This window comes from Candida margitis, assembly GCF_024628925.1.
Source record: "Candida margitis strain CBS 14175 chromosome Unknown scaffold65, whole genome shotgun sequence".
Taxonomy (NCBI): domain Eukaryota; kingdom Fungi; phylum Ascomycota; class Pichiomycetes; order Serinales; family Debaryomycetaceae; genus Lodderomyces; species Lodderomyces margitis.
The window spans coordinates 30,202-51,801 of record NW_026261853.1 but is presented as its reverse complement, the minus strand read 5'-3'; the positions used below and the strand labels follow the sequence as shown (position 1 = coordinate 51,801).

Sequence of the window (21,600 nt, the reverse complement as noted above, 5' to 3'; positions counted from 1 at the left end):
CAATTGTTTGTTGGTGAAAAGCCAAATGGTAAGTTGATCACCAAAGTAGCTTAAATAGAGTAGGATAGCTGTACTTGATTAACAGCGACTATACGCTTTTTTAACACCTGTAACAATCAGATCTATAACCAGTTGATATTAACTAATATTACAGTAAGTCATTAGTGTTGTTCATATACGAATAGCCAATATCGTAATAAACGTATACTACAAGGCAAACTGAGGATATTACAGCATAACACAAATAGGCTTGTTAATATCTTGCATGTCTCTCTTTCATAATTGAAATGCTACCAATCTCTTATCAGTTGTTATAGGGCTACAACCCTAATTTGCAATTGTTTTGCGCGCGCACGCACTCCTCACCTTTTTGACTGTCTTCTACAAAAGTTTTCATTTTTCCAAAACTCAAACTCTTTACCACTTACTTCCTCCAACAATCAACAATGGGAAAAGGTAAACCAAGAGGACTTAACTCAGCTAGAAAGTTAAGAGTTCACAGAAGAAACAACAGATGGGCCGATCAAGCTTATAAGGCTAGATTGTTGGGTACCGCTTTCAAATCGTCACCATTTGGAGGTTCATCTCACGCCAAGGGAATTGTCTTGGAAAAGATTGGTGTTGAATCAAAACAACCAAACTCTGCTATCAGAAAGTGTGTTAGAGTTCAATTAATCAAGAACGGTAAGAGAGTCACCGCCTTCGTTCCAAATGATGGTTGTTTGAACTTCGTCGATGAAAATGACGAAGTCTTGTTGGCTGGTTTCGGTAGAAGAGGTAAGGCAAAGGGTGATATTCCAGGTGTTAGATTCAAGGTTGTTAAAGTATCTGGTGTCTCTTTATTGGCCTTGTGGAAAGAAAAGAAGGAAAAGCCAAGATCGTGAGGAGCTTTAGGAGTTTACGAAATGTATAATAGGATTAGGTACTGGTCTTTAATATATAAAGTCATTTAAAGTAATGAGCTAGCAGACGGAGGGAATACGTAAGATTACTACTAAATACTTAAATCTCTACCTTCTATAGATGGACCACCTTTCTTTGTTACTTTCCTTCTAGTACCCATCGAGGTCAATTTTTGGTTCAACTTCTTGAACCTTTCGTCAGAACCTCTACCTCTGGCTAACAAGTTAGGATCAACTCTAGGAGCAATCTTGTAAGCAGCAGTTCTAGCTGTTGGAATAGCAGCTCTTTTCCTTCTTTCGGCATTTTGTTCGTATAACGTCTTTGGTGCTGTTTGTTTATTACCACTGGATAATTTATTCGAGTATCTTGCTTTGTTGTATTCACCAAACTGTATTGATCTGTCCTTGTAGGAATCGGACTTGTTCAAGATTGGTCTTGTCCAATCACCAATTAAACGGTCAACAACCTTTTTCAACAGCGGTTCTGTTCTTTTTGATCTTTGGTAAAATACAAGCACTTTACCAATACCCGAAGCTACTAAATGATCAGTCTTGATGGGCAATGCTTGCAAGGAATTTATTAGTTCCTTTTGGATTTGATAAGCTGGCATACTGGCATCGGGTAACGGTTCCAACCATAATCGTACTGCTTCCAATAAATTGTTATCTAAAATGGACTCCGCCAAATCAGCCCTCGATAAGATATTCAACACGTCTTCCAATAGTTTCAATTTCTCAGTAGCAATTTGTCCTTGCGAATTCTTTTCCACATCCAAATTTGCCGCATTAATCATTTGCTCCTTCAAATGCTCAATTTTATCGTCTTGCATCCTTTCAATGTCATCTTCATCGGCTTTTCTTCTTCTATTGGACTTGACTTTAATAGCTGCCGTCATTTTTTCTTCCAACTCCAAACGTCTTCTTTGTTGTGGGTTAAGATCATCTTTGAACTCTTGAGATGGCTGGTCATTGCTGATGGGGTAACTCTCATCATCATCATCATTATTAATACTCACATGTGGTTTGGATCTTCTAATCAATTTCTTGTGTGTGTTGAATCTCTCATCAGTATTGGCAATTTTCTTTGCCTTGATCGAGCTAATTACCTTATCTTCATCCTCCGAACCATATGCTGGGCTGGCTTCAGTGGTATCTTCTCTATGCATTTCCTCCCCATCATGTCCTTCTTGCAGTTCTCCACTGTCCTGACCTTCTTGCGTTTCTCTGGATGCTTCTACATCCTTATCCACTTCCTGGTTATTAGAGGGCACTGTTGCTTCCGTATGGATTTCCTGGTCTATGTCTGACATTGATGATGATGGCGATGGTGATGTGGGTTGAGAGTTGATAATATTCACTGATCAGATTTATTTTTCTTTTTATTTTTTGGTGAACGTTTAGTTCATAGTATGTGAGTGTTTGCTGTCTCCTCCACCACTCACGTCCTATCTCACATCCCTTCCCTTTCTTCAACCACATATACTCCAACCATTCAATGACCCACCCTCTATCTCTCCTCAGCAACTACTCTTAGCCTTTGTCCAACCCTTTCGTCTTCTTCGCCTTTCACGTGACTTACTTGAGATTTTTAAATTTTCACCAAACGAGAGAATTTAACAAAAACCAAACACACATTCACTCACACGTATATACCAACAACACTACAACACCATGTCTGATTTTGTTGGTAAAACCATTTCCTTAATTTCTAAAAAGAATTTAAGGTATGTCGGTATTTTAGAAAGCATCAATGCCGACGATGCTACAATTGCATTGAGATCAGTGAGAATGTTTGGTACTGAAGGAAGGTTGGGTCAACCGCATTTGGAAGTTCCACCAGGAAACGACATCTATGATTATGTTGTATTTAGAGGTAATGATGTGGAAGATTTATCGGTTTTAGATGTCCCTATTGAACAAGTGAGACCAATATATCCCCCTCAGCCAGTGGGAACGTCAGGGTTTTATCCTCCTGGTCCAACTCCAACTTCACAACAACAACAACCACCACAACCACCGCAAACGTTCCAGCAGAAACCTTCTGCAACGACTGCAAATGTAAAACCTGGACCAAGTCCAGCGCAAGCAGCAACAGGTCCAACTGAAACAGCAGCAGCAGAATCTGTAGCTTCACCAAGTGGACCCCAACAACCTACAAAAACCAGCACAGAGAAACCACCTACAAAGACTGCTGATGTGGCTGAGTCACAACCGGGCACAGTTCCAGAACCTAACAGATCAGAAAAGGAAAATGTTGAAAATGACAAAGAAGTGGCACAATCTCAACCCGAGTCAAGGCCATCTAAGAACTCCAGAGCATCAAGAGAGTCGCAGACTAAGGACCTAGACTTCAAAGAGGATTTTGACTTTGAACAATCGAATGCTAAATTTCATAGAGAAGCACAAGAAGAAGGTGAAGCCCCCAAGTACAACAAACAGTCATCATTCTTTGATTCAATTTCCTCATCAACCGAAGAAAGGGGAAATAACAGGAATAGATGGGCCGAGGAGAGAAGCTTAAATTTTGATACTTTTGGAGAGTCCGGTGCTAGAGGCGGCAGAGGAAGAGGAAGAGGAAGAGGAAGAGGAAACTACAGAGGCAGAGGAAGAGGCAATTACAGAGGCAATTGGAGAGGTAGAAGTGAGCCAAAACCTGAATGGGCGTAGATAAATAGAGCATCTAGGTGTAATCGTTTAATGTATTCCCTCAAAGTTTTGAATTTTGTTAAGTAACAAAAAAAATAACAAAACGGAAAATCAAACAGATCAAACAGATCAAATAAATCAAACAAATCAAATACGTACGACGACCACGACCACCATTCTTCACACAACCCGTACTGTTTAGCAATGTCATCATCATCTTCAGTCCGCTCTTCTGAAACTTTGATTAATAGCCATAAAAGAAAGTCATTGCACACTATCGAATCATGTGTCACGAGATTATTGGTATCGACCAAACACTTGTTGGAGAGCTTAACACAATGGGCTAAACAAGAAGCCGATGACAAGTTTGTGTCGGATGCATATGTCAAATTGGGAAATGACTTCAGAGCAGCAACAAAGGCATTTACAAATAGTGGGATCGATACATCTGATCTTGGAAATGTGCCACAAGCGTTGAGGACCATTTTGGAAGCGGCATTGAGCGAAGCCCCATCACAGGAGAATCTTGATCGGTTTTTACCCAATATTAGAAATATTATTGTCACACTATTACAGAACCTAAAAGCGAAGCAGGCTCGTGCCAAGATTATATCACAAGAACGTGCTAGAGAAGAACTGAGAAGTAGAAGTCAAGAGAGCAATGACGAGCCATCAAGTCAAAGCATAGGGGCTAGTCGTCCTGAGCCGATGTCATCTACGGTGAATGCTGCAGTTAAACTGGTGGAACAACCACGAGCTTCTGTTAATAATGGCACAGTGCACCGGGAGTCATATTTAACATCAAGTAAGCCTCAGACTGACGCATTGCTCCAACTTCAAAACGGTGATGCAATGCAACGTCGTGCCAGTAAAAGATTTAGCGCATACCAATATGCTAAACTCACCCATCAACCTAACAACAATAATGGAGGCTATGATGCATCACCAGCCCTTCCTACAAGCATACCTAAATCCCCCAATATATCAGCAAATAATTCAATGTCAAAGGATGAGCTGGTGAACGAACCAGAAATTTACGTATTTTTGAAGATAGGCAAAAAGACAAGAAGATCCAGCCTTGCTGCACCAATAACGCTAGCTTCTATACGGTTAGTATTTGTTGAAAGATTTGCCTACTCACCAGGTTCAGGTAATTTTCCCGATATTTACATTCAGGATGCACAGACGAAAGTTTTTTACGAGTTGGAGGAACAATCTATTGGTGATGTCAAAAATGGGTCATTGTTGTGTTTGAATGAGGAGGATTCGGAAAGTAAATCAATCAATGATTTGAGCTCGAAAATTGAAACTCTTTTTGAGAGAATTGAAGCCATGAATAATGACATCGTCAAGAATGTCCAAACTTCTATTTCGTCAATTGAGGTCCCAGCAGCAGCAGCAGCAGCAGCAGCAGCAGCACCATCAAGCTCAACATCCAGCAGAGCCACCACCTCATTGGATGTACTTGATCGAAAGGAGATGACGAGAGTTGAAAATGAGCTTCGTGTGATTAAGCAGATGAACAAGTCTTCGACAGAAGCATTTAAACAAGTGCTCGCAAACATCTCCAGTCAATTGAAGAAGTTTCAAGATTCCAATGTGGAAGTCTCACAGGATTCAAACAGAATATATATGGAATCGTGTCATTCCAAGTTATCTGACGACTCTGATGCATTGTTAACCAAAGTTGACGATTTACAAGACTTGATGGAGGAAATGAGAAAAGATGTTGCTCAAAGAGGAGTTCGAGTTGGTGAGAAACAATTGAAACATATAACAAAAGAAATTGCCAATGCAAAGAAATCACTTGACGAGATGACAAACTTTATTGGTAATGAAAAGTCAATTTGGAAGAAAATTTGGGAATCCGAGTTGGATAAAGTTTGCGAAGAACAACAATTTTTCAAATTACAAGACGATTTAACCAATGATTTACAAGAGGATTTACAAAAGATTCATGAAACTTATGAACTAATTGAACAATGCTCAATTGAGCAGAGCAAAGGTGCATCATCTAAGCGTAATAAAGTTATGGCCAATTTGCATATTCCTGAACCTGGTGAAAATTTGCAAGATATCCAAGGACAACTTTTAGTTGATATTGCTCAACTAAACCCAGATCATGAAAGCAGGTTAGAAGCTATTGAGCGAGCAGAGAAGCTTAGAGAACGTGAGAGACAATTGTCCCAGTTAAACAAGTTTCAAGAAGAATTGGGTGATTTTGTTGACGATAATAGGTTAAAGAAATCAGGAGGGATTGAAGAAATTGAAAATTTACGAAAGCAACGTGATGAAGAAAACTTGAAGAATTCATTTGGAATTATATAATCACATCCACTGATTTACCAGCTTGGGTTTATAACGCTTTACATATATGTCAAACACTCTTGGAAATGGCTCATTTTTACTCAACACCACTGATTTATTAGTAGTTAATTTACCCTTTATCAAATTTGAATCAATTAAAGTAACAAATAGGTTTTCTTTAAAGTAGATGTCTTTTGGTAATGGTACAAGGTTATAGTTTAATGTAGTTTGCCTCCCCAAGATTTTCCAACAATTTTTCACCAAATTGCGATAAATCAAAATCTCCATCTTGTTCATTAAAAGCAACAAATTTTTGCTTTTCAAATATTGGTAATTCTGTTGCACAAGGGCTTTAAATGATTCATAATCACCTGGCCGTATAACTCTTGACATCTCTTCATACATGGATAAAAATTTCACCACGTATTGGTTATTCGCCTGTGATTGTTTCAAATTGGTAAAATTGGGGGTTTTACCAATAACCAAACTTATAGGAACAAATAGTTCAAGTATCAATTGTTGATTCTTCCCACTATTGGTTCTAGTTAAGCACCATTTCAATAGTTCAAAACTTTCAATCAATTCGTATTTGATAAAATAATAACGGGCAAGATAGTATCGATACTTTAATTGTTCCGTTATGGGAAAATCGGTCAATTGTAAACTGGTGTTATTCATGTTACTAAAAATATTGCGACAAAGCAAGGGATTATCCAATTTCCAGTAGATGAAACAAAGCTTATTTCCCAAATATAGTATGATTGATTTCTTGTACACGTTTGAATCATTTATACGAATATTGTTGAAGATTTTCAAAATCACACTAGCAATGTAATTTAACCGATATTTACCGCCATGCTCTTTGAAAAACATTTGTGTATCCAATTGTAATGCCCATGGTGTTACCAACCCAATTGTTGATTTGATGACACCTGATAAAAGCCAACCATAGTTGTTGTTGTTGAATGCAATGGATAAATCGTTGAGATATGTTGTAAATAAATCAAACGATTGTAAGACAGACCATGGGTCTATCTCAGTGCAAAGTTTAACAAAGCTAGACACAACTGAGGCAAATGCTGGCCAATCGTCGTCGTATGATGTTTGAGGTGTTGATGGATTGGTGGTACTGTTATAAATCGATGATATATAGCCGTTCTCTGCTGGGTTCACCGATAGTAGTTTAGTCAAAGTTTCATACTTCTTTTGCTTGTTTGCTTGGTACGTTTGGTTTATCTCGGCGACAAGTTGTGACACACTCATTTGATGAAGTACAGATGCCGTAAATTGTAGTGAGTTTCAGATGAAAGATGTTCGTTTTTGATATTAAGCGCTACCGATTGGTTGAAACTCTGGGAATCTACTCTATTCATTACTTTTAGCTACAGATGATCAATACCCCGTTCTATCAGCTACACTAATTCCAGCCCAGACAGCTCTTCTTCTGCTTCAACACCTTTGCTTGTTAAAGATACCCCCTTGTCAGCATCCGCCTGTACTACACTCGTATTCACAGGACTGGAACCATCTGAGTTTTCAGACAGTATATCTGCATCTTCAGGAGGACTCGAGTTCATTTTCTGTCTTTTACTATTGCTGTGACGCAACGAGCTCACCCCATCATCCCCTTCCTTCAGTAACACTCTCTGTCTTCTGGCTCTCCTCGAGACTTCGTCTTCTTCACTACTGCTCTTATCATCGACAGCGGCTTCACCATTCAACTTTTCCTCACTCTCATAATCCACCTCACCATCCTGGTTCTGGTTGAATCGTAAAGCCGTGTAATACCTTTCAATCAGATTTTGCAAATCGGTGATGGCTACTTGCTTTTCAATAGCTTTTAATTTGTATTCTTCTTCTCCCCTTTTGAGGATATCACGCAAACCTTCACCACCCAATGACTCATTAGCTGGCCTCCTTCTGCGATAGAAAAGTAAATAAGCAGCACTTGATATGAGCTCGTCTGTATTGCTAATCTCAGTGACTCTACTATCATTGAAATAGTACCATTTATCATCCTTAAAGTTCTTCACTGATGCAGTATAATGACCACCGCCCAATCCTCCATAGTGATTATCAACAGCAATCAAGTCGTAAATACAATCTTTTTCTTGTATTGTTGGGTTCGCCACATATGGACCGATGTCCAATCCTTCGATGGGAAAGTCAACAACAATATCAATCTTGTCACTGAATGCACGAGCACTATGAAATCTCTTTAAATGGATAGTTAAAATATCACCCGTGGACCAAATTTGAATCGATTTTGTAGCTCGCTTATGGTCTTTACAGCGAGGGCAATACCATAAATCATGTTCACCAAGCACTTCAGGAGTACTAAAACTTTTCAAGCAATCTACCAAAGTAATCTTACTCTTACGCTGACGTTCGAACCTTGCTTTGTTTACTGCCAATTCTTGGTTGACGAGTTGTGGAATCAGGTTGGAGTCCCAAGTAATCAAAACAGGGTCTCCAAATAGTTTTGAATAGACATCTTTGTTCCAATCACATAATAAAATTGAATTTCTTGTAACCAACTTCGAATGCGACTCTTGAGCTTCCTCATCGGCAAAATTTGTCTCCAATGGCGAGTTAATATTTGATGGTTTGGTGGAGTCAGGATAGCCAGTTTGAGGAGGCATAAACGAGCTTGAACCAAGCATTCCTTCGCTTTCCGTATCTGACAAGGTTAAATGAGAATATTGCTGATTTCGTGGCGGTAAGTTCGGAGCGAAACCTTGCTCAAAGGTTGAATTAGTTTCGCCAGCATCCAGTGCCAGTTCCAGTTTAATGGCAACATCTTGTTGTGGTTGTGGCTCCTCGTCACCTTCATCAATTGAAACTACCGCTTCATTATCGCTCCATTCATCTCTTCCCAAAGGCAAGACCATGGGTGTAGTTGAACGCAGGATCAAGTAGTCATCAACCACTGCATGCTTACCTTCCTCCGTAATATCATCCACTGCATTGTCATCTTCTATTGGAGCCTTTTCACCCCCCAGGTTACCCTTCAACGAATGATAATAGCTCCTCTTCAGCGGAGGCAATTGATCAGACAACACCTTGTAGTTACTAATCGCAGGCTTGTGTAAAGGCACATGAACAGTTGTCGTTGGGCGTGTTCCAAAGCTATTATTGGAACTAAAACTGGACCGATACTTGCTGCTTGGTATTTCATGCGTACTATCATAAATATACTTTATCTTGAATCCGAAATCGGCATCAACGTATGGGTTGGCCAATGAAACATCACTGTCGTAACCATTTTCACCAACTGTTTCCTCCTCGCCTTCCACACCCATGCTAGTGATCAACGGGAAATCCAGCTTGCTGTAGAATTTCTTTTCAGTGTAATTCTCATTGTTTTGCTTGATTGCCTCATATTCACCAATAAGATCAACATTTGTCAAGACAGAAGCAGCTTCCAATAGCTTTTGCCTAATAGCTCCAAAACTGTTTAGCTGATCTTTCTTGAGGGTAATGAATAGTGGGATACCAAAATAATTTCCCATACGGTACAGCGTATCATCATTTTGGACTACATTGAACACCGGGATAACCACTTCGCTTTCAGGGTCATGGGGAATGATATAGACAACGACATCATCGGCATCCTTGATGATTTCACTTATAGGCAAAAACTTATTCTTGATATTATTTTTTTGAAAGTCCGCATAGATACCATGTTGGAACACTTCATACAAGTACAAATCATCTCGAGCAACACTGAGAAAATTTGACAAATACTTGACCAAATCATCATAGTTGGAAGTGGTTTTCAACTCTACTTCAAGTTTCATGATCCTGTTTGCAAGCTTTCCATCGGGAGATAAGTCAACAATTGTAAAAGTATGATACCATTTCTTATTGATAGGTAAAGGCAACGTCAAATCATTAAACGGGTCAAATGTTATAGACGTCTTACCGCAGTCAGGGCACACCAATATTGACTCGTACAACCCGGTAAACAAGTCAGTAATTACTGAGTCGTTTCTTTGTTTGTGTTGGTTCCAACACGTTTCAGATAACCGTGCTATGGCTTGTTTATCATCGACTTCGTCATCCTTTAATTCCGGCTTCTCGCAATACGGCTTCTTTTGAATACGATTTAGATCCTCATGCAACGCATCTAGTAACCAGCTCAACAACTCTTGCGAATCTTGTTGCAAATAGCCTGAAAACATGGAGCTGTATCTGCCTATGGTATGTTTAAATTCACGCGGCGACATACTAGACGAAGCCTTTGCCGGATCAAAAGCTTGTTTCAACAAGGATCCAAAAGCATTAGCAACATCTCCATTGTATCCTAGCGGGTTATCCAGGTTTAGTTCTTTCTGGTATATGTTGTGGAAAAAATATTGATTTATTTCAGGTACATGTAGCAAACATTGCAATGCAGAATTCATATAGCAAGTGTTTCCCAAATTAGATAGACCCATATGGCCACCAAAATTGTCCTTACTATCAGATAAGGTGCTGGCGTGTGACTGGACAAATGCATCAATTGGAAATTGGAGATTGCTCTTTTCCTTGTATTCAACCACCAAGTGATAAACACTTTTATCCACACCTTCTGAAGCCAACTTTTTGCTGTAAATTGTTGGAGGTACCACATTCTTGTTGGGAATTTTGTAAACAAAATTTGTTGCTGTAATCATGTACGATAATTCGTTTTCCTTATTACCTGAAATGAACCATAATCGGAAATCATCAATTGATCTTCTTGGTGCTTTAACAACTTGGTCTCTGATGAACTCTAATAGGTCTTTAAATGTATTGTTTCTCGATATGGAAATATACACCGGGTCTTCATTCTCCGGGTTACTATGATTATTGTGTCTCGTATATCCACTACGAAAGTAAGTTGGTTGATGCGTCTTTTTACCAACATAGTGAATCCAAAACATAGGCGGCCACCTCTCAATTTCCAAAATACCCTTTTCAGTGTTGGTGATAAGCGGTCTTCTAACAGGTTGTCCTTTTATCTTAAACCAGTCAGAAAGATGTTGGTAAATGTTGTTGGAAATGCCAATTGTAGCTACATGTTCACTTTCAGTGGAAAAAAGGAATCCTGAATGGTCCACTATACTTTGAAAATCTATGGGTCCAATCTTTTCTCTTAAGTCTTCAAGTGATGTTGCTGAATCATCAAAAAATGAATCAAGGAATGATTTGGGAATTACTACACAGTTGTCACCTTCCTGCCAATCCCGATCATTCAATAAAGTTTTGATCAACTGACGTCTGTTTTCCAAGTCATTGTTCAGTTCTTCACTGTTATCTGCGACATTTCTCTCCTGATTTGAATCTTGGTCTGTAATGTGTTCTACTGGGGACTTTTCTAATGTAGATGATTTGACGGAATTTGCAGAAGACGACAAAGGTTCTCCTTCGTTGTCCTTAATGGCGGTGTAACTTGTGATCTCTTCGTTTTCTTCATTAAGCATAATGGTTTATGGGAGGATATTTAACCTATGCTTGATCTGTTTGTACGACAATAATGAATACGTTCGTGATAGATAGTCGTTTTCCCTGTACCGGTGCAAAAGATTGCTGCTTTCCTCTTCTTTGTATAGAGTAGCCACTCACTCAACAGACGTGTAATATCCCAATTGTTAATAAAGTAAAACCCGATTGGAATAATAATTGCGGTGTAACTCAATTGTAGTAATCAAATCTCTGGTGTTGCAAATATCACAGTAAACGTTGAAGGACAGAAAAATAGAATAATATGTAAACGTGAAGGGGAAAAAAAAGAAGGATTTTAGTTGCGCGTCTTCCTCTTCTTCTTCTTCATGTTGAATTACGAATTAATTTTATATTTTTTTTGCCACAATTTCTGATGTCGCGACACTTTAAAAATGACAAGCAGCAATTAGATGCTTTCAATTTATTAACTATACAAGCTAGATCTTTGTTTTGCTACATCGAGGGCCCGCCTAAGGGTCTCTAATGTAACATCACCGTTACTGACTAGACTAATCTTGTTTATCGTTTGCGAATTATTAACAACGGAGATCCTTGACAATATGGTCGATTCTTCTGCTTCACCTTCCAAGTCAGTCAACAAAATTGGTTCAGTATTTTCGTCGTCATTATCTACAACCATACTGTCATCATCTCCACCTTGTTCAGCGTTTTTGCTCCTTTTCTTGTCTAGTTTAATCACACCAAAATTACTTGATATAGTACCCGGCTTTACATTTAGTTGTAATTGAGATTGTGACTCTAGTCTCAAATCTAAATTCAAAACGCCTTTATTCGTATCCACCAAGCCTCTTGCATTTGATTTTCTGGATCTGATGGAAATCTTGGTACTTATTGAATCATTAACGTAGCATCTAGGTAACTTCAAATCTTGCAATGCTTTCAAAATCGAAGCAAAACATAAATCAAAGATTGAGTTTGTGGAAACCTCTTTCAGGTAGACTTTAGTGTTGGCCAATAAGACAAACTGGAATGGTTTACTATGCATGCTTGACAAATTGACATATTGCCATTGTGATTCATTCAAGTCGGCATACAATATTTTTTCCTCGCCAGTTTCTTCATCTTTAATCTTGATGCCAATATTATCAATATTCAAACTTTCTTGGGGGATAACTTTGCAATGTCTAAAAGTTTCAAATAAATCTTGACTGATGATCATTTCTTCATCTGTCGGTGCACCGGCTCTACCTCGAAGTATTTCAACCTGGGGGTAAACAGTGGCAAAGTCTTCATGCTGTTGTTTGTGCTTATTGCCCAAATCTTCGACAATACCTAGACTTATGGTAGTAATTACGGTAGTAGATCCACTTTTCACAATAGATGATGCAAAGATGTTGTTTTCATTTTGCTGTAATTGAGAACTGTTACCAAAATCAACTGCTTTAAATTCGGTAAAATTGCGCAAATTGGGTCTTATTCCAATGGATAGATGACGTTGTAGAGAGACGTCCGGGGCTATTCTTGCCAATACATCTGGAGTGAAAGAAACCTGTTTTAGTTCTGCCATTGGAATATGATTGCAGCTTTAGTAATAGGGTAGAGCTGTGTATATTCTGTCAATGTAAAAATATTTTGATGAGCTGAAAATTGGGTAGTGCACACAAAGTGTCGTTCTTTATTCAATGTCGGATTAAGCACTGACGCGACACAAGACACTATGTAATTATGTACATTAACACACCTTCTGGGAAATCTGTCATATAACTAAGGGTTAGTAATACAAGCAGTTCAACACTTTGTTGTGACTTTTATTATTATATTGGGAAAAGGCACTTCATGACATCTTACCCTTTGGGAATAGCTTTTGTTTAGTTTTGTTGCAAAAATTCTCCGCCGGTTGACTCACCGAAGTTATGTATGTATTTGATCAACAATGAGAATTTAAAACTACAGGCCATAGAACAAGACACTAGTAAAATGATTAGTATAGGTTTTCTTCTACAAGTTATTTTACGCAATGAAAGATACTTTTCTTAAAACAAAAAATTAAAATGGGCTTGTGGGAGAGAGTGAAAAACAATAGAACAGCACAACAGAGCAGTACACAACCGTCCGAACAGAAGCAAAGGAAGTGGTCTAGAGGAAAAAGCTCAAAGTGGGGCTGAATCCTAAGGAAGCTGCCATGGAAACTCTCAATCATTCATCAAAGGCCGTTTTCGCTCAGAGTAGTAATGTAAAATCACATGCAATATGCAAATTTTCCTCCCCAGATAAAATGAACTTTGTTTAGTAATTTTGGATTTAGGTAATAACAAGTGACAACAATTGTCCCTCTGATTGACGGAAATAGAATTTTTTTCGATTCATTCTGTTTTTTTTCGTTTGCATATGGTTCTCTATATTGGTGAGGACCATGACTCATTAGAATCACAAAACTCCACGTTTTTTGTCTTGACTCGGTTTAGGGTCTGCGGAAATGAGTTTGCAAGCCGGTTTCTGCCGAAGTGATTGAATTAAGAGAAAGAGAGAGATGCCAATACCACATAATTTAAATCCTTAGGAACTCTACAATAACAGCTTGTGATTGACCCATTTGATATGTATGATAATGTATAATTAACTCTTGTAAATAGACAGTTAGATCTAGTGGGTGATTTATCCTTTTTCAGTAAAGTCTATTTTGGTTGTTATAACTGAGATCACAACTCTTGTAAAGAAAAGTATAGTACAGACAAATATATGTAAAGGATATACGGAATCTCTTCTCTCCTTATATAAATATATAACCTGATCTGATCTAGCAGTTATTAGAAGAACTACGAGGAAGATCGGGGGGAGGGGGCGGTCGAAACAAGAGATATTATTTCCTTTGGTCCAAAAAGATAAAAGAGGGGTACACGTGACTGGTTTAAAAAATATAAAGTGGTTTTATAAATTAACAACACCTGATTGGCTTTAGATTAAAACAAAGTTTTTTATTTTATTTTCTTAGACGACACAAAAATAACAAAAAAATAGATCAATTTCCAAAGGGTGAAAAAAACAATTACCAGTTTTAAATCTCATTATAGGGAGGAAGACAAACAACCACCCGAGGTAGACGCTATAGTCCAACAGTGGATACTCTTCAATGACAGTGAGATGACTGGGTAAGCAATTACCATAAAAGTGTGATATATGGTGCTATCCATAGCTTTCCAATACTTATAATTGTTTATCTCTCTTATCTATTAATTAACTACAAGACTAAAAATAAAAATAGTTGTTTCATCCATACTCACCCAAGAGAGAGCACCGCCAGATAATGAAGCACTCCAGATTACTCAGAACAAACGACACCCAACCATACTCTATTTCTACTTCTTTTGTGTGTGTTTAATTTCCCCAATATATTCCAATTGTAGAACCACCTCTCTTTACTTTGTGCATATATTAACCCTATACCACACTCTATCAACAAAGAAATTTGTTTTGCTTGTTTTTTGTTCCCCAAAACCCACAAACAACAGTATTCAGAATATTCAGAATATTCAAAATATTCAAAAATCAAAAACATTAGAAATTTAAAGAAAAAAAATTTCATCCCATTTCCTTTTGTTATTCTTCTTCTTCTTCTTCTTCTTCCTTCCTTCCTTCTTTTTATCCCTTTTAACATAGGTATTCCTTCATTGATAGAGAGTGGTTGGTTTTTTGATTACAATTGAAAATACACATTGAAAACTTTGCCCAAGTAACCAGTTTATTCCTACAACTAACTTACTACTACATTTCACTACAAATAAAAAGGATATTTAAATGAGTACATCCTCATCCTCATACTTACCGCAAAAGGAGTTTAGCGAAACCAATATCTACCACTATGACGAGGTACCAGAAAACAAATCATGGGCTTCTTCTTTGCCTATAGCAAAGGGACTTTACAATCCTGAATTGGAAAAAGATGCCTGTGGTGTCGGTTTCACCTGTCACTTGAAAGGTTCTCCATCTCATAAAATAGTATCTGATGCAAAAAACTTGTTATGTAACATGACCCACAGAGGGGGTGAGTTGAATCCCAAAGATGGTGATGGTGCTGGTTTATTAAGTTCAATTCCTCACAAATTCTTACAACGCGAGTTTCAATACCATTGCAATGTCACTTTACCAAGAAAAGGTCAATATGGTGTGGGTAACTTATTCTTCAAGAAGGATGATGCTGTTTTTGACAAGTCTAAAAAGACATTTGAAAACATTGCCGATTCTTTGGATTTGAAAGTATTGGGATGGAGAAAAGTACCACACGACTCGTCAATCTTGGGCCCAGCGTCGTTGTCAAGAGAACCATACATCTTGCAACCAGCAGTTGTTTTGAAGGAAACTTTGGGTTTAGATGTGGATGAAGACGAGTTTGTTGCAAAATATCAACAAGACTTTGAAAAGAGATTATTTATTTTGAGAAAACAATCATCCCATACTATTGGGTTACACAATTGGTTCTACATCTGTTCGCTTTCGTCAAAAACTATAGTATACAAAGGTCAATTAGCTCCAAATCAAGTTTACGCTTATTACCACGATTTGGTCAATGCTGAATACGAATCACACTTTGCCTTGGTTCACTCAAGGTTCTCAACAAACACTTTCCCCTCTTGGGATAGAGCACAACCTTTGAGATTGGCAGCTCACAATGGTGAGATCAACACTTTGAGGGGTAACAAGAATTGGATGAGAGCTAAAGAAGGTGTTATGAAATCCAAATTGTTTGGCGAAGAAATGGACAAATTATTTCCAATCATCGAGGAGGGTGGTTCAGATTCTGCTGCTTTTGATAACGTGTTGGAATTATTGGTTGTCAATGGTGTAGTTTCATTACCTGAAGCCGTCATGATGATGATTCCTGAAGCTTGGCAAAACGATGAATACATTGACCCAAAAAAGAAGGCATTCTATGAATGGGCCGCTTGTTTGATGGAACCATGGGATGGTCCTGCTTTGTTCACGTTTGCCGATGACAGATACTGTGGTGCTAACTTGGACCGTAATGGTTTGAGACCATGTAGATACTACGTTACCGATGATGACAGAATGATTTGCGCTTCTGAAGTTGGTGTCATTAGCATTGAACCGGAAAAGGTTTTACAAAAGGGAAGATTACAACCAGGAAGAATGTTGTTGGTTGACACCAAGGAAGGTAGAATTGTTGATGACAGAGAGTTGAAAAACGGTGTTGCTTCCAGATTTGATTTCAAGAGTTGGGTATTGGCCAACATGATTTCATTAAAGGATTTGTCGGAAAAATTTGAGTCCAGAAATATAAACTTGAATACAAAGCCAATCGATACCGACTTGACTATCCAAACCGACCCAAGATTGGTGGCATCGGGCTACTCTCACGAACAAGTCTTGTTTGTGTTGGCTCCAATGGCTGAGGGTAACGAGGCATTGGGCTCTATGGGTAATGATAACGCTTTGGCTTGTATTTCTGAACAACCCAAGTTATTGTATGAATATTTCCGCCAATTGTTTGCTCAAGTCACTAACCCACCAATCGATCCTATTAGAGAAAAGATTGTTATGTCCTTGGAGTGCTACGTTGGTCCTCAGGGAAATCTTTTGGAAATGAAGCCAGATCAATTGAATAGATTGTTATTGAAGTCACCAATCTTGACTAATAGTGAATTATTGGCAATCCAAAACATTGAAAAAGTTTACCCTACTTGGTCAGTTGCTACCATTGACATTACCTTTGAAAAGTCTGAAGGCATACAAGGTTACATCAGCACTATTGATAGAATTTGCCAGGCCGCTTCAAAGGCTATAGCTGATGATAATCAAATCATCATATTGAGTGATCTTGCCACCTGTGCTGATAGGTTACCAATTTCTGCATTGATTGCAGTTGGTGCCGTCCACCACCACTTGGTTAGACAAAAGCAACGTTCAAAGGTTGCGTTGATTATTGAAACCCAGGAAGCCAAAGAAGTACATCATGCTTGTTGTTTGGTTGGTTACGGTGCCGATGGTATCAACCCTTACTTGGCCATGGAGACCTTGGTTAGAATGAAAAGACAAGGTCTTTTGAAAGATGAATCATTAACTGAAGAAACAGTGATTGACAATTACAAAAAGTCAATCGATGCCGGTATCTTGAAAGTCATGTCCAAGATGGGTATCTCAACTTTAGCATCTTATAAAGGTGCACAAATCTTTGAAGCTCTTGGTATTGACAACTCAGTTATTGATAAATGTTTTGCTGGTACTGCATCTAGAATCAAGGGTGTTACATTTGAATATATTGCTCAAGATGCATTCACTTTGCATGAAAGGGGATACCCAACGAGAGATACCGTTAAGCCAATTGGTTTGCCAGAAACTGGTGAGTACCATTGGAGAGACGGTGGTGACGCCCATATCAACGACCCTGCCGCAATTGCGTCATTGCAAGATGCAGTTCGTAACAAGAATGAAAGAGCCTTTGATGCTTATTGCAAGAAGGAGAATGAAGCAGTAAGAAACTGTACATTGCGTGGTTTGTTAGACTTTGACTTTGAGTCTTCAACGCCAGTGCCAATTGACCAAGTTGAACCATGGACTGAAATTGTGCGCCGTTTCTTCACCGGTGCCATGTCCTATGGTTCCATTTCAATGGAATCACACTCGACATTAGCTGTTGCTATGAACAGATTGGGAGGAAAGTCCAACACAGGAGAAGGTGGTGAAGATGCCGCTCGTTCTCAAGTAAATGAAAATGGTGACACCATGAGATCAGCTATCAAGCAAGTTGCATCTGGTAGATTTGGTGTTACATCATACTATTTGGCTGATGCTGATGAGTTACAAATCAAAATGGCTCAAGGAGCCAAGCCTGGTGAAGGTGGTGAATTACCAGGCCACAAAGTGTCTGCCGAAATTGGTAAAACTAGACACTCGACTCCAGGTGTTGGTTTGATCTCTCCTCCTCCCCATCATGATATCTATTCCATCGAAGACTTGAAACAATTGTTGTATGACTTGAAATGTTCAAACCCAAGAGCTAGAACTTCAGTGAAGTTGGTCTCTGAGGTTGGTGTTGGTATTGTTGCCGCAGGTGTTGCCAAAGCTGGCTCGGAAAATATCTTGATTTCTGGAGGTGATGGTGGTACCGGTGCTGCTAAATTGACCTCTATCAAATATGCAGGTTTACCTTGGGAGTTGGGATTAGCTGAATCTCACCAGACATTAGTTTTGAACGACTTGAGAGGAAGAGTTGTTTTACAAACTGATGGTCAATTGAGAACCGGTAGGGATATTGCAATTGCATGTTTGTTGGGTGCTGAGGAGTGGGGATTTGCAACGACTCCATTGATTGCCATGGGTTGTATCTATATGAGAAAATGTCACACTGGTGCTTGTCCAGTTGGTATTGCCACTCAAGACCCTGAATTGAGAAGAAAGTTTGAAGGTACTCCAGAGCACGTCATCAACTTTTTCTACTACATGGCAAATGATTTGAGGCAATTTATGGCTAGCTTGGGTTTTAGAACTGTTGCTGAAATGGTTGGAAGAGCCGAAAAATTAAAGGTTAGAGAAGACTTTAGAAACACCAAAAATGCCAATATTGATTTATCACCAATTCTTACTCCTGCTCATACTATTAGACCAGGTGTTGCTACCCACTGTGTTAGAAAGCAAGATCACAAGTTGCACATCAGAGTTGATAACAAATTGATTGATGAGTCTGAGTTGACCTTGGCCAAAGGGTTGCCAGTCACTATTGATTGTGAGGTTGTCAACACTGATCGTTCTTTGGGTACTACCTTGTCGTATAGAGTGTCCAAGACGTTTGGTGAACAAGGTTTGCCTCACGACACCATTCATGTCAATGTCACTGGTTCAGCCGGTCAATCATTTGGTGCTTTCTTAGCTTCAGGAGTCACATTAGAATTGGAAGGAGATGCCAATGATTACATTGGTAAAGGTTTATCTGGAGGTAGAATTATTGTGTACCCACCACTTGAATCAAAATTCAAAGCAGAAGACCAGATCATTGCTGGTAATACTGCCTTCTTTGGTGCCACTTCGGGTTCTGCGTTCGTCAGAGGTATTGCTGCTGAAAGATTTGCTGTTAGAAACTCTGGAGCTATTATTGTCGCTGAAGGAACGGGTGACCATGGTTGTGAATACATGTCAGGTGGTAGAGTTGTTGTTCTTGGCTCAACTGGTAGAAACTTTGCTTCCGGTATGTGTGGTGGTATTGCTTATGTGTTGGACATGGCACAGGACTTTACCGATAAGGTCAACAAGGCAAACGTTGAACTTTCATCCGTCACTGAAACCGATGAAATTGCATTTTTGAGAAACTTAATTGAAGACCATCGTCATTACACCGGGTCAGAAGTTGCTGATAGAATCTTGAATGACTTTAACAGGTACTTGCCAAGATTCGTCAAGGTCTTGCCTTATGACTACAAGAAGGTTTTGGAGAAGGAAAAGAGACTTGCTGAAGAGGCCAAGAAGAAGGAATTGAGCAAGTTTATGAAGTCAATCAAGGAAGATCCTGAATCGGATGTTACCAACGGCGAAGCGTACAAGATCAAGAAAGGACATGTACACCGGCCATCTCACGAAAAGAAGAATCATGAACCCAAAGTAGCCGATGTTGAGGACACTATCTTTGATACAGAGTTTGAAAAGAAAGCGCCAGTTAAATTGGATAAAGTCAGGGGATTTATGAAGTACAAGCGTAGAAACGAAAAGTATAGAGATGCCAAGCTGAGAACCAAGGACTGGAATGAAATGACACTGAGATTGACCAAGGACGAGTTGAAATATGAAACCGCTAGATGTATGGATTGTGGTGTTCCATTTTGTACTTCTGACACAGGTTGTCCAATCTCCAATGTTATCCCTAAATGGAATGAGTTGGTGTTTAATGACAGGTGGTTTGATGCCTTGCAAAGGTTAATGATGACCAATAACTTCCCCGAGTTCACTGGTAGAATTTGTCCTGCACCATGTAACGGAGCTTGTGTTTTGGGTATCAATGAAGACCCTGTCAATATTAAATCTGTTGAATGTGCCATTATCGATTATGGATTCGAACAAGGTTGGATTAAACCAGAGCCCCCAACTCATAGAACTGGAAAGACTGTGGCAGTTATCGGGTCCGGCCCAGCTGGTTTGTCCTGTGCTGATCAGTTAAACAAGGCTGGCCATTCAGTTACGGTATATGAAAGAAGTGACAGACCCGGTGGTTTATTGATGTACGGTATTCCAAATATGAAATTGGACAAGGGAATTGTCAAGAGAAGAACTGATTTGCTAGCTGCCGAAGGTATCGAGTTTGTATGTAACACCACTGTTGGTGAAGACATTACTGTTTCAGAGTTGCAATCCAATTTTGATTCAGTCGTTTTCGCAGTCGGTTCCACCATCCCAAGAGACTTGAAGATTCCGGGTAGAGAGTTGGAAAATATCAGTTTTGCCATGCAGTTGTTGCACAAAAACACCAAAGCCCTATTGGATGATGAATTGGAAGAAGTACGCAAGACTTTGGCAGGTAAACACGTTGTTGTTATTGGTGGTGGTGATACCGGTAACGATTGTTTGGGTACATCGACCAGACACGGCGCCAAATCAGTCACCAACTTTGAGTTGTTGCCACATCCACCTTCAGCTAGACCAAAGGACAACCCGTGGCCACAATGGCCAAGAGTCTTTAGAGTCGATTACGGTCACACTGAAGTCTCTGCTCACTACGGTAGTGATCCCAGAGAATATTCCATCTTGTCAAAGGAATTCATTGGTGAAGATGGCAAAGTCAAGGGTATCAAGACTGTTAGAGTTGAGTGGAAACGTTCCGACCTGGGTGCTTGGCAAATGGCTGAAGTTCCAGGTAGTGAAGAATTCTTCCCTGCTGATGTTGTGTTATTGTCCATGGGATTCGTTGGTCCTGATGCTGACAATCTTGAAGTTAACAAGACAAAAAGAGGTACCATCACCACAGTTAATCCAAATGTGTACAAAGTGGACAATGATTCCAATTTGTTTGCCGCTGGTGATTGTAGAAGAGGTCAATCATTGGTTGTTTGGGGTATTCAAGAAGGAAGACAGTGTGCTAGAGAAGTTGATGAGTACTTGATGGGATCAAGTAGGTTGCCAGGGAATGGTTCTATTGAACAAAGAAGTTACAAGTTGCTTGAAGAACTTGCTGAAAATGCTTGAATTTAGATTAGTTTTGTATATTTATTAACATTTATAAGGGTTACGTTTAAGATGAATTGTAGGATAGGGTAGGGCAGGATGGGGGCGATGAAGCTTTGGTAGAGGACTTGGCCGTTGACTGACTTGAAGGAAA

General features: G+C 39.2%; 8 protein-coding genes across 8 annotated transcripts; 4 read left to right on the top strand and 4 right to left on the bottom strand. All coding sequences in view use genetic code 12, as the record gives it.

Moving 5' to 3' along the window:
* Window positions 1-446: 446 nt before the first annotated feature.
* RPS23A (40S ribosomal protein uS12) lies at window positions 447-884 on the top strand (the record flags this gene model as incomplete). Its single annotated transcript, XM_051816017.1, has 1 exon — window positions 447-884. The coding sequence occupies one exon, from the start codon at window positions 447-449 to the stop codon at window positions 882-884; it is 438 nt and encodes a 145-aa protein (XP_051670613.1).
* Window positions 885-994: 110 nt separating this feature from the next.
* Window positions 995-2,212, bottom strand: CANMA_003804 (uncharacterized protein; the record flags this gene model as incomplete). Its single annotated transcript, XM_051816015.1, has 1 exon — window positions 995-2,212. One exon carries the CDS (start codon window positions 2,210-2,212, stop codon window positions 995-997), a length of 1,218 nt encoding a protein of 405 aa, XP_051670612.1.
* Window positions 2,213-2,573: 361 nt separating this feature from the next.
* On the top strand, window positions 2,574-3,569 carry CANMA_003803 (uncharacterized protein; the record flags this gene model as incomplete). Its single annotated transcript, XM_051816014.1, has 1 exon — window positions 2,574-3,569. One exon carries the CDS (start codon window positions 2,574-2,576, stop codon window positions 3,567-3,569), a length of 996 nt encoding a protein of 331 aa, XP_051670611.1.
* Window positions 3,570-3,752: 183 nt separating this feature from the next.
* Window positions 3,753-5,876, top strand: BUD6 (Bud6p; the record flags this gene model as incomplete). The annotated part of the gene is made up of 1 exon (XM_051816013.1): window positions 3,753-5,876. The coding sequence occupies one exon, from the start codon at window positions 3,753-3,755 to the stop codon at window positions 5,874-5,876; it is 2,124 nt and encodes a 707-aa protein (XP_051670610.1).
* A 190-nt stretch (window positions 5,877-6,066) lies between these two features.
* Window positions 6,067-7,118, bottom strand: CANMA_003801 (uncharacterized protein; the record flags this gene model as incomplete). The annotated part of the gene is made up of 2 exons (XM_051816012.1): window positions 6,067-6,205; window positions 6,259-7,118. 2 exons carry the CDS (start codon window positions 7,116-7,118, stop codon window positions 6,067-6,069), a joined length of 999 nt encoding a protein of 332 aa, XP_051670609.1.
* Window positions 7,119-7,267: 149 nt separating this feature from the next.
* Window positions 7,268-11,302, bottom strand: CANMA_003800 (putative ubiquitin-specific protease; the record flags this gene model as incomplete). Its single annotated transcript, XM_051816011.1, has 1 exon — window positions 7,268-11,302. One exon carries the CDS (start codon window positions 11,300-11,302, stop codon window positions 7,268-7,270), a length of 4,035 nt encoding a protein of 1,344 aa, XP_051670608.1.
* A 446-nt stretch (window positions 11,303-11,748) lies between these two features.
* CANMA_003799 (exosome non-catalytic core subunit) lies at window positions 11,749-12,852 on the bottom strand (the record flags this gene model as incomplete). The annotated part of the gene is made up of 1 exon (XM_051816010.1): window positions 11,749-12,852. One exon carries the CDS (start codon window positions 12,850-12,852, stop codon window positions 11,749-11,751), a length of 1,104 nt encoding a protein of 367 aa, XP_051670607.1.
* A 2,228-nt stretch (window positions 12,853-15,080) lies between these two features.
* Window positions 15,081-21,467, top strand: GLT1 (glutamate synthase (NADH); the record flags this gene model as incomplete). Its single annotated transcript, XM_051816009.1, has 1 exon — window positions 15,081-21,467. The coding sequence occupies one exon, from the start codon at window positions 15,081-15,083 to the stop codon at window positions 21,465-21,467; it is 6,387 nt and encodes a 2,128-aa protein (XP_051670606.1).
* Window positions 21,468-21,600: the final 133 nt, after the last annotated feature.